The sequence below is a fragment of the Artibeus jamaicensis genome, unplaced genomic scaffold (genome assembly GCF_021234435.1).
Source record: "Artibeus jamaicensis isolate MK-2021 breed Jamaican fruit bat unplaced genomic scaffold, CSHL_Jam_final contig_233, whole genome shotgun sequence".
Taxonomy (NCBI): Eukaryota; Metazoa; Chordata; class Mammalia; order Chiroptera; family Phyllostomidae; genus Artibeus; species Artibeus jamaicensis.
In genome coordinates this window covers 26,686,121-26,699,225 of record NW_026521486.1, presented here as the reverse complement: position 1 = coordinate 26,699,225, position 13,105 = coordinate 26,686,121, and the positions used below count along the sequence as shown (strand labels likewise).

Below are 13,105 nucleotides of genomic sequence, written 5' to 3'. Positions count from 1 at the left end.
GTAATAACAATTTTAATTTGACACAATAGGAAAATCTTACCTGTGATGTGCTATCAGCTGCTTTCTTATTAACAGAAGCATCTATTGTTTTTGTCTGGTTTTCTGAAGAGTCAAGGGAAAAAAAAGTCAGCCATTTTTAAAAGCACCTGAAAATGTGAAAGGTTGTGTTGCTTCATATACAATAATGTATGCGATTTTTTTTTTCAATTTTTTTGGTCTGTCAGCATGTCACCTACGTAAATGGACTCTCTTACAGAACACTGTCACAGTATTTTTCAGAAGGGCAAATTCACAACAAATCAAAAAATTTCACATACCCACTGGCCCAGAAATTTTTAACTCTTATCCTAAGAAATATCTTAAGAGGAATAATTTAAGATGTGCTTATGTAAATGTTCTAATGTGAGTGAATGGTTAAATAAGGTACCATATTTCCATACTACCTATCTTAAAAAAAAAAATTCAATGACATGGCAAAAATGTGGTAAATTCATTAGAAAGATAGTTAACACAGTGATTCTGAGAAAATATGCATGAATAATCCTAGTAGTTCAATCACAGATGATTTTTCTTTATTTTTCAATTAAGTTGTGTTGAATTTGTAGTATACACACATACATGGGTTACTTCCATAATGGCACAGAAAGTAAACCAATGTTTTTCTGTCTCAGTACTGAAAGAGATGGTACTGAATTTTATCAAATGTCTTTAGAATCTATTGAGGTGATTATTTACATTTTTTTCTTTGGTGATGTAGCAAATCACTTTAATAGAAGTTTTCTGATTTTTTTAAAGATTTTATTTTTATTTATTTACTATTTATTTCTCTTTAGAGGGGAAGGGAAGGAGAGAGGGAAAGGAACATTAATGTATGGTTGCCTTTCGTGGGTCCCCTGATGGGAACTGGCCTGCAGGGAACCAGCCTGCAACCCCGGCATGTGCTCTGACTGGGAATGGAACCATGATTGTCTGGTTCGCAGGCCCGCGCTCAATCCACTGAGCTACACCAGCCAGGTAAGTTTTCTGATGTTAAAACATCCATTCTTGCTTTTTGTAGATAAATTTCCTAGGCAAAATATGGATTTCTATCATTTGTAAATCTTAAGAACACATGTAAGGTAAACTATGTTAAAAAAAAAACCCCAGAAAATAGAACTATGTATTTTCATATATACATATAAAACCTGTACAAAAAATCAGAATAAATACCCACCTGCTAAAAGAGATTTTTCAAGGCTAGGGAGAAAAAAAAAAAAAGGCCCTTACAATTTCTCCCTACACTATCTGAATTATCTTAGTTCTTACTGTATGAAGCTATTATTTATTTATTTATTTATTTTAATACTTAGATTACTTCGTTTATAATTAACCAGCATCTGTTGTGTTGGACTGTGAAGTTCCTGAAATACCACTTAAATAAAAATGACTCCCAAGCTACTGACCCTACATGGCAGTGCATTAAATACACTGAGGACATCACCAAACATCAGTCATTTACTACCAAATTTTGTTCTACTACATTATTTGAGATTTGAAACTCATTTTTATTTTCAAGTGAATATAAAAAATAACTTCAGAAAAGCAGCTTCATTTTATTTTCTGTTGAAATAACCTCACATAAAAAAATTCAACACTCAAAAAGTTTAGACTGCTCAATAAAAGTTTCATATACATATAAATGCATACACATACACAAACATATACACTATCAAGGCTGAGTTAATTATTCAAAGAACTGTAATAATATTCCTAAGGAGGTTTTCAATAAATATTCCCCTGCCCTTTTGTTACACTATTTTCATTTTTAAAATGACATTTTACAATTTCACTGCATCTTTTTTTCCTTTTACTATAATGAATACCTTAGATGACTTCTGAAAGTAAAGTTATAAAATCAGTCTAGTCTAGGTGTGACATGAGAAACTGTACTTCAAATCTATCATTTCAGAAACATCTCTATCTCACTATTCTTATTTTTTAATCAATACTGCATTTTTGCCAGTCATAAAAAAGTTTTATATAAATGCCAATTACTAGTGTCCCTTAGTAGGTGCTGAACAATTGTATGAAAATGAATGAGATGCAGAACTTTTAAACCACTTCATAATACCACCTCTAAGATCCTCCTAATTGCTCTCCCAGCTCCACTGTTCTCCCCTCTAAACCATTCCCCTCACTACAGCCAGTAGTCAAAATCCTTTGATCCTATTTTCTACTTTCTTTCAATTTATTATCTTCTATCTTTGTAGAACTCCCATATCTCCTCATAAAAACTCCTGCATATCTAATTCAACATATTTATAATTAATTACTTACTTAAGACTCAAGTTTCCTATTTGATTAGAGCTTAGTGAGAACAGGTAATATCCTGTACCTGTATACATACTACAGGACTTCAGAACAGTATAGGCATTCAATATTTCATGAATGACTGACATCACCACTAATTTAAGTCCTAAATTTCCAAACAGTCTGTAGGATGATTTTTACTCTAGTATGAACAGAAAATACTGACTTACTCTATAAGGATATACAAATGATAATAAAATACATACAAATGCACACAATCTGCTTAGACAGCATATATTATTAGGTCGAAAATACCTACGTAAGTACAGTACTTTAAAAGTTTTAAATATATATCTAATTAATTAATGACATTAGGTATGCATTAAAGTTTGGCTTCAACCTTCACATTAAGCTGAAATTTGCATTTTGGCTTCAGCTTAGGTTCTGGAAAATCTAAAAGGCTACATGCCTACTTTAACATCATTTATGGGACCTTGAAATTATGCATGATAATAAGATTTCATTCTAATTAACATTATGAATGATATACAAAGCTTACCATTCACATTTATGGTTAATATCTAATAAGCCACTTTCAAATGTATATAAGCACTCTAAATAGAACCTGAGATGAAGATCTCCTTAATATAATTTATATTGGGTTGGCCATAAAGTCCACTATTTTTTTCTGTAAGTTGGCTCTAGTAGTGCTTAGTTGTCTTTAACGTTTCATAATTTTGTTAGACTGCCTGTCATATCAGGGTGCAGTTTTTTAAAAAACATCAAAATTGGTGAATTTTGTGTAGCCATTTTAATACTGGAGATGGAAGAAAACATGCAACATTTTTGGCATATTATGCTTCATTATTTCAAGAAAGGTAAAATCACAACTGAAATGCAAAGAGATTTGTGCAGTGTATGGAGGAGGTGCTGTGACTGATTGAACGTGTCCAGAGTGGGTTGTGAAGTTTTGTGCTGGAGATTTTTCACTGGACAATGCCCCACAGTCAGGTAGAGCACTTTAAGTTGATAGAGATCAAATTGAGAAATTAACTGAGAACAATCAATGTTACACCATGGGGAGATAGCCGACATACTCCAAAATATCCAAATCAATAAAGTTATTGGTGAAAATGAAAAATGTGTCTTTTATTTTATGAAAAAACTAACCGGGCTTTTTGGTCAACCCAATATGTTAAAGTACATATAAATATATTAAATATATGTTGCAATATGCAGCTTTAAGTATAAGTATAAATGTACACCATCACAAGAAATGATGTACTAATTAATGATTGTGAAAACTATTAATTTTATATACAATAATTTAAAAAGTCAAGTAATTAAATAAATGCCAAACAGACTGACACTGATTACTATTAATAGAGTACATTAGCTAGATAACTTGGGAAAAATATTCCCCTTGTGTCAATAAATATTCATAAAAAATTTTAAAGACCAGAATAATGAAATTATATTATAATTCTGATATTTATAGAAGTGTTTAGGATACTAGTATTCATAACATTAAATAAAATCTTTTAAGTTACTTATTTGTTTTAAGGCCATGGTCTTTCAGGAAAAGCTCTATATTTAAGAATATCTTGTTATCTTTTGACTACGAACTACAAATTTAAAACAATGTCAACTTAGGCTCAGTATTTCATAAAGAGGAAAGCCTCCCAAATCATGTAAAACAATGACCATGATAAGTCAATCATCTTTCACCTTATTAAAAATTACTAAGGATCAGGAGAAAAAGTATTAGAAAAAACGAAGTAACCTCCAAATATTTTGCTCATTCCCTGAGAGTTAAAGTAAGCATCTTTTAGTGTTCCCAACATGAATTAGTGTCTAAGGAACAATACAAAATCCAATAACACTAAGAAATGTTGTTGTACTATTCAAACATTTAATTTTAAGTACTAGTATCAATAACAATTTCATTTTTATATAAAATTTCATATTTACCCTTACATCCCAGATGTTAATTGTATGTAGGGTAATACTCAGATTCAGTCAAGTATTATTTTATCTGTCACTCACTGACTACTCTCTCATCAATTCTGTGAAATACCATCACTATTTTATATGAGAAAATATACACAGAGGGCAAGACATCACTAAGGGCTACATGAGAAAATTTTTTAAAGGCTCTATATGTCACTTATAAAAGTAATACTGTACTTCAGAATCTGTGCCTTACGTTTCATGTTACTTACTATATCAATATGAGAGCTACTGTAGCAATTTTATATGAGGTTTACTTATTCTTGTTATCTTTCCAAAACTGGTGGGCATAAATGTAAAGTCAGAAATGTAAAGGCATAATAAAAAAGTTCAAATATATATACAATGGAGTCTTTACTCCATTGGCATACTTGAATAGCTCCAAGGCAGGCTATTCATTAAATGGTGTTGGAAAAGCTGGATGGATACATGCAAGAAATGGAACTAAACTACCTTTCTACACCACATACAAGAATAAACTCAAAATGGATTTAAAAACTTAAATCTAGAGGGCCCAAACCATAAAACTCCTAGAAGAAAACATATGCAGTTAACTCTCTTGACATTGCTCTTAGTAATATTTTTTCTGATATATCTTCTCAGGCAAGGGAAACAAAAGAAAAAAATAAATAAATGGGATGGTATCAAACTTAAAAGTTTTTTGCACAGTGAAGAAAAGCATCGATGAAACAAATAAAATCATCAGTGATATATTTGGTAAGGGCTTAATTTCCAAAATTTATGAAGAACTTACAACTAAACACCAAAATAAAACAAAAAACCCACCACATACAACAACAAAAATTCAATTTAAAAAGTGGGCAGAGGACCTGAATAGACTTTTCTCCAAAAAGACAATAGACATTTGAAAAGATGCTCAAAATTCCTAGTCATCAGTGAAATACAAATTAAAACCACAATGAAATATCACCTCACACCTGTCAGAATGTTTATCCATAAATCAACAAACTAGTGCTGGCAAGGATACAAGGGGTGTGTGAGGGGGAAACCTCACGCACTGTTAATAAAAGTATAACTGTTGTGGACACTATGAAAAACATCTGAGGTTCCTCTAAAAATTAAAAATAGAACTATCTTATGATCTACCAATTCCACTTCTGGGTACTTATTAAAAAAAAATCCAAAACAGTAAACTGAAAAGATGTAGTCATCCGTATGTTCATGGCAAGACTATTTATAATAGTCAAGATATGGAAGCAACCTATGTATCCATCAACAGATGATTAGATAAAGAAAATATGGTATACATACACAATGGAATATTATTCAACCATTAAGAAGAACATAACCTTATCATTTGCAACAACAATGAATAGACCTAGAGGCTATTTTGTTAAATGAAATGTGTCAGAGAGAGAAAGACAAAGTACCATATGATTTCAGTTACATGTGTAATCTAAAGAACAAAAACAAACAAAAAAACCCCAAACAATCGTACAGGCACAGAAACAAACTAATGGTGGCCAGACAGGAAGTGGTTTGGGAGGATGGGTGAAAAAGGTAAGGAGATTAAGAAATATAAATTAGCCCTGGCTGGTGCAGCTCAGTGGATTGAGCACAGGCCTGTGAAGCAAAGAGTCACTGGTTTGATTCCCAGTCAGGGCACATGTGTGGGTTGCAGGCCAGGTCCCCAGTAGGGGACACATGAGAGGGGGCACGCTGATGTTTCTCTCCCACTCTTTCTCCTTCCCTTCCCCTCTCTCTAAAAATAAATTTAAAAATATTAAAAAAAATAAATATAAATTGGTAGTTACAAAATAGTCACAGGGATATAAAGTACAGCGTAGGGAATACAGTCAATAATATTGTAATAACTAGGGATGGTGCCAGCTGGGTACCAGACTTATCAAGGGAATCACATCATAAATTACATAAATGTCTAACCACTATGCTGTACCTGAAAGTAGTATAAAATAATACTGAATGTCAACCATAATTGAAAAAAAAAAAGAATGCATACAGAATGTACGCTTTCTAAGAATAAGGAAGAGTTTGACAGACTTTGAATACAGATACAATCAAGATCTCCTTGCAATACTTCAAAGTACAAACATAATCAGATAATACAACATAGAGGAAAATATACAACAGAGAAAACAAAAAACAATCAAACACTTTATAGTAAATTACAGAGGGCAGAACTTATTTTTAAACTGTTCAAATTTGGAAGATGTGAGTAGTTGAGTATACAAAGGATTTTTCCAAATGGGTAGGATAAAATATGATTTTTAAAATTAGCATATAATACATCAATTAGATATCGTAAAATAAATGTGTTCTATTTGGATATTCTTGGCAAAGGTATTACAAAAGTAATTCATAATACTTGCTACAAAGCCCAAATAAAAAATACACCCAGATTAGTTAAAATTCCTAAAAGAGAAATACAAGCACTAGCTTCTCACTCAAAATAAACTCTCTCAAATCCCATTTTAAGAACATCATTTCTGATTTAACTAAAAAATTTCTAAAAATAATTTCCAGGATACTCTATTTACTTGCACAATCACACAAACTCAAAAGTTCAAGTATCAAAAGGTCACTAACGTGTTCATTTCTATTATTAAACCTATCTAGTGACTTACCAATTCTTGGGGTAGTAGTGCTGCTCTGTTCTGCAGATGATGAAGAACTAAAAGCAGAGATTGGAATTTTCATCTGTATAGGACCTCTATTATTCGATGGACTGTAAAGCCCTGAAGGGCCTACTGTGGGTAACGAAGTCCTTGTGGCTTGTACAATAGAGTGTGCTGTTGGAACAGCCTGTACAGCAAGTGTTGTTCCTAATGGTGCAGCGCTGGCAGGAGAGTTCCTTTGAATAGTAGAACTGGGCACAGAAGGAACGTTGTTTGCTTTAGAGGGGTTTGGCAAGGATGGCAAGGATGGCAAGGATACTGGATTTTTGGTAAGACCACTCACTGCAGGTGGGCTCTGTACAGAAATGAATTCAACGTTGCCAGATGGTTGATTAGTCACTAAAGTCCCAGTATGGCTCTGCAGGAGCTGAGGCTGAGAGGATACTGCAACAGGTACATGCAAAATCACAGGTAGAGATTGTAAAGAGATTGTAGGTTGGGGATTTCCACTAGGCACCTGAGTAGTAGCCACTACTGTAGCTGTATTGGGTGCAGGAAGAATTGATGTTGCTGTCAGAGAACCTGAAGTCACTGGAGTCTGCATTTTAGGTTGACTACTGACAACTGTTGGAGGAGTGACAAGATTGGTTGAAGACACTATAGAAAGAAAAAAGAAGTCTCAGTTTAAATGCCTAGCTCTATTTACCAGCTGGGATAATATAGTATGATATAAACTTAAGGCATTACAATAGATATAATAAAGTCCTGTATAATGAACTTTTCTCCAGATTTAAATTCTTGAACTTCTTAGACTTAAATTTGTAGAAGCATTTTTGCACCTATGATTGGTACATTATGAAAACCTCACATGGTTTATGAGTAATATGGAGGACTGCTATATGATTACCAACACAGTTTCTGAAAACTACTACAACTACTTTAGAGTAACTGGAAAAACAACTAAAAACTTGGTAAAATTGTATAGATATTTTTGAAATTATACTAAAAACATTATAAATGCTTAAAGACTGGTGATATATAAACTGAAATAGAAAATCTAGTAAGTGTCACCACTATCAATGAATAGTATGTAAACCTGGTCATGTATTTTATCATTTGGACCATGTGAAACCTGACCAGTGGACCCAGTTGTACTGAGCTGCCTGGGAGAGGAACCAGAAAGAGAGGGCTGCCTGTACTGACACTCTGTTGACACTGCATGATATAGAAGATGGCAGAGTGAAGATGGGAGATACACTGAGAAGGGAGCTAACCCCCAAAACCAGACAAAATCAAAATGATGGTCACTGGAGTTTTATAATAATTTTGGTTCAGCTATTTCTGTTTTTCTCTTATTTGAACAGGCTTGCAACAGATAGTCAAATTTTTTTTATCACTGACTAATTTTAGTCTTTCTTCCAAAATCACAGACATATTAGAGTAGCAATTCTCAAGGTGTGATATAGTAGGACCCTTGTGGGTAACTGAAGCTCTTTCAGGAGCTTGAAATGTCAAAATAACTTTGATAACAGCAATAAAATATTACTTTACTTTTTTACCATGTAGATATTTCAACTGATGGACTTTACTTTTTTACCATGTAGATATTTCAACTGATGGAGCAAAAGCAATGGTGAAACTTCTGATGCTACACTACAAAAATCAGGGTAGTGGCACTAAGCTATCACTATTCTTTTGGTTTACAGGATAATGCTCCAACCATCTGAGCCACACCAGACAGGGCAAGCTATCACTATTCTTTACCATCACATGTTCATAGTAAAAAGCAAGCAAAATTATTTTCACTTAAGAATGTCCACGGTGAAGTAGTAAATACTACTTTTACTAAATCTCAACCATTGAGTGCAGGTCTTCTTAACATTTTGTGTAAAGAAAGAAGTACACATAAAGCGTTACTGCTGCATGCCAAAGTGGGATCATTGGCTTAAGGAAAAGCATTTGTAAAAGTATGACTGTGTTGCAGGCTAAGCTAACAGCCATTTTCATGGAAGTCCTTCGTACTCCAAAGCATGATGTACAGCTGCACTGTGGTTATTCATACCTGGGTATGTGACAAATCATTTCTTGAAAACAAATCAAGTAAGGCAGTCACTTCAAAGAGAACAACTGATACTTTTGGTCAATATGGCACACAGGCAGATGGCTCCCCTCTTCACAACAACACATCAAAATTACAACTACAATATGTAACACCATCACTCAGAACCATCAGAAATTAAGTGAATGGAAAACTGACAACTACAAAATTAAAGAAACCATATCCATCCAGACTGGTAGGAGTGGTACAGATGCTGAACAGGCTGGTCCCTCCACCATACATGGTGGATACAAATTCAGGAGAGAGAACTCGGGAGTAAGGAGTCCAAGCCCCAAACCAGGCCCTGCAACCACAGGTTCCAGTGCCAGGAAGATAAGTCCTCACAACTTCTGGCTGCAAAAATCAGTGGGCATTGAGTCAGTGGAAGAAACTGCTGGAGCCCCACACAGTTCTGTTAAAGAACCCACATACAGACTCACCTACTCACTCATTTCCTCTGAGCTCCAGCACCAGGGTAGCAGCTTGGAAGGCACCAGTGGCATAACGGGAGAAACTGAAGTGTCTGACATCAAGGCAAGCAGAGGCCATTGTCCCTTTCCTAAACCCTTCCCCCACAGAGCCAGCAAGCTGGGGACATATCTGAGACTCCACCAAACTGGCTGACACTATTTGACCCAGCTTGGAGATCCCCAGAATCTCCACCTCAACCAACTTACTGGCCAACCTAAGCTGCTTTCCCATATGAATGGCTGGTCTTAGCTCATACTTCACAACTTACTAAATCCTCTCAAACAAGCAACAGCTGGCCTCAGTGGGCCCAAGGCCTAGCATTAGTAGCAGCCAGTCTAGATTCACAGCTTGGCTTCACCTGGGAATCTCTAAGCCAAGCACAGGTAGCAGCCATCTCAGATTGCTTTATAGCTCAGGCAAGGTGGCTGGAGGCATAACACAGGTGGGAGTTAACCTTGACCTGCACTACCTGGGAAATCCCAGGGTCAGCACAATCAGTGCACAGCTACAGACCACGTGGGAGCACCACCACAATGTCCCTGCACAGCTGATCATCCAAGGAGGGTGGAGGCTGGTGGTAATTGGTCACAACCAGTCCTTGAAGCTGACTGGCCTGGGTAAATCCCTCCCATTGACGTGCCAACAGCAACCGAGGCTCAACTACAAAAGGATGGTGTAGTCAGCCCACACGAAGGGCACACCTCAAGTACCCAGCTTGGGTGATAGGGGAGGCTGTACCACTGGACCCTACAGGAGACCTACTACATTAGGCTACACTACCAAAACACAGAGTCAAAGCAGCCCTACCTAATACATAGAAATAAACACAGGGAGGCTGCAAAACAAGGAGACAAAGAAACAAAGCCCAAATGAAAGAACAGATTAAAACTCCAGAAAAAGAGCTAAATGAAATGGAGCAATCTATGACAAGCAGAGCTCAAAAAACTGGTTATAAGGGTGCTCAAGGAACTTAGTGAGAACCTCAACAGCATAAAAATGATCTAGTCAGAAATGAAGGATACACTTACTGAAATAAAGAACAATTTAGGGGAAACAACAGTAGAACAGATGAAGATGAGAATCAAATCAATGATTTGAAACATAAGGAAGCAAAAAACAACCATGCAGAACAAGAAGAAAAAGGAATTAAAAAAAAAATGAGGACAGTATAAGCAGCCTCTGGGACAATTTCAAGCATTTCAACATTCACATCATAGGGATGCCAGGAGAAAAGAAAGAGCAAGAAATTGGAAAACTATTTGAAAAAATAATGAAAGAAAACTTCCCTAATCTGGTGAAGAAAATAGACATATAAGTCCAAGAAGTAGAGTCCCAAACATTAATGCAAAGAGGCCCACTGCAAGACGTATCATAATTAAAATGCCAAAAGTTAAAGATAAAAAATCTTAAAAGCAGTAACAGAAAAGAAGTTAACTACCTACAGGGCAGTTTCCATAAGACTGTCAGCTGATTTCTCAAAAGACACTTTGCAAGCTAGAAGGGATTGGCAATAAATATTCAAAGTCATGAAAATCAGGGACCTACAGGCAAGATTGCTCTATCCAGCAAAGCTATCATTTAGAATTGAAAGGCATAGAATGAGTTTCTCAAAGAAAAAATAACTAAGGGAGTTCACCATAACCAAACCATTATTTTATGAAATGTTAAAGAGACTTAAGAAAATGATCAAAACTATGAATAATATTGCAAAAAATATATACCTATCAATAATTGAACCTAAAAAACAAACTAAGCAAACAAGAACAGACAGAATCATGGACACAGTTTTAATAGTTGCCTGATGGAAGGAAGGTGTGTGGGAATGAGTGAAGAAGTGAGGGGATTAAGAAGAATAGGTAGCTACAGAATGGCTATGGAGATGTAAATTACTATATAGAAAATGGAGCAGCCAAAGAACTTACAAGCATGACCCACAGTCATGAACAATGGTGGGGGAACTGCCTGAGTGAGTGGGGGCTGCTGGGTAGAGAGGGGCAAAGGGAGAAAAGTCAGGACTTTTCTGACTGTAATAGCATAATCAATAAAATACAATTTAAAGAAAAGAGACCAACAGTATTTATTGACAATAATAAAATCTTAGTTTTAAAAACCAAAATTATAACTTTATAAAAACATAACTGTCACTAAGAGCATGGCAGCTTCCCAAACCTTTAAAGACTTTTCTGAGAAGAATCAACAGTGAAGTAAATTAATGCAGTTTTTTAAATTATTAATAAGGTGTAACATTTGGAAGACTTAGATAAGCCAGTGAGAATTTTCAAAATGATCAGTGAATGGTATTAGTAAAAGATTCATCCAAGTACAAGACAGATAAATAAATTTTAATTAAAAAGTTAGGAAAGTTCACTGGCATGGTTTCAGAGTCCACTTTGCAACCAACCTTTAATAACTACTTGACTTTCAAAGGAAATATCCACAAGTCTCTAAAAGGGCTTGCCTTTTTCCAACTACATATTTGTATGAGGCTGAATTTTCTTCATAAACTTCCATCAAACAACAAATAAGAACAAACTGAACGCAAATATAGACATGAGAACACAGCTTTCACAGGCCATCTCAATGTTTTAAGTGAGACATAAAACAAATTTATAAAAATGTAAGACAATCACATTCTTTTCACTGAATTTTTAAGCTTAGAAAAGTTATTTTTCATTAAAAATGTTATTTGTTACATAATGTGGGTTTATTATTTTTTAATGAATAAGCAAACATTTAAAATCTTTGTTTTAACTTTCACTACAATAAATATCAATGAACATAACCCACATAAACAAAACCTTTGGGATTCTTAATAATTTTTTAAAGATTACACTGGGATACGGTGACTAGAAAGTTGGAGAACCACTCAGTAGAGATTACAATTTCTGTATTTCCATGTATATATGTAATCCTAATGTTTAAATAAAATTTCACACTTAGACAATTTTAAATCAATATTCACAGTTTCTTAGAAAACTTCATCCTCAAAAGAATATAAAAAGAAAACCAAAGACTTCAATTATTAAGAAGGTATACTTCAGTGTTAAAGAATATTATTACCTGTATTCACTGGGGTCTGAAAGGATGGCGGTGTGCTCTCACTTACATTTCTTTTAGACTCCAACAACTGTCTCACTGTACCTGTATTTCTATGAAATATATGCACACACAAATAGTCAGTCATGTATATGCTATTCTGAGGAACATCAATTTATGTCTAGATATCGCAGTGGCCAACAGGAAAAAAGAGCTGGCAGACTTGGGTACTATAGCACTTAACTGCACATGAATGCACCAAGGGGAAGCTAATGCACAGACCTCAGAATGGTGGGGGTGGAGGGTACCTGGCATTAGGGAAGAGTTTTCCTCTTACATTCTAATGCCCTCAATACTTTTACCTGAAAACCAACACAGCTCCTAATATTTGCGGACATTAGTTTTTATAACCACTGACCAAAAAGCATTTCTCAATTACTTGAGAGAATACTATTTAGAACAGGTGATTAAAGAACTCTGCAATGACCAAAGAAAGCCTTGTAATAAACTAGCAAATGAATATTCACAGAAGAACAATTACAACAAAGCAAAAAAGGTAATGTACTTAGTCCAGTACACCAAACACTTATCTCTACACAAATAA

The 13,105-nt window shown here is 34.8% G+C and overlaps 1 protein-coding gene across 3 annotated transcripts in view; it reads right to left on the bottom strand.

The window, feature by feature from the left end:
* ATF7IP (activating transcription factor 7 interacting protein) overlaps positions 1–13,105 on the bottom strand; it is a 118,202-nt gene that overhangs the window by 26,714 nt on the left and 78,383 nt on the right. For all 3 annotated transcript variants that reach the window (XM_037136567.2, XM_037136566.2, XM_037136565.2), the window contains exons 8-10: positions 12,526–12,614; positions 6,906–7,553; positions 41–102 (exon numbers count right to left, since the gene is read on the bottom strand). In XM_037136567.2, coding sequence (XP_036992462.2) covers positions 41–102; positions 6,906–7,553; positions 12,526–12,614 — 799 coding nt within the window. The remainder of the gene's footprint in view (positions 1–40; positions 103–6,905; positions 7,554–12,525; positions 12,615–13,105) is intronic.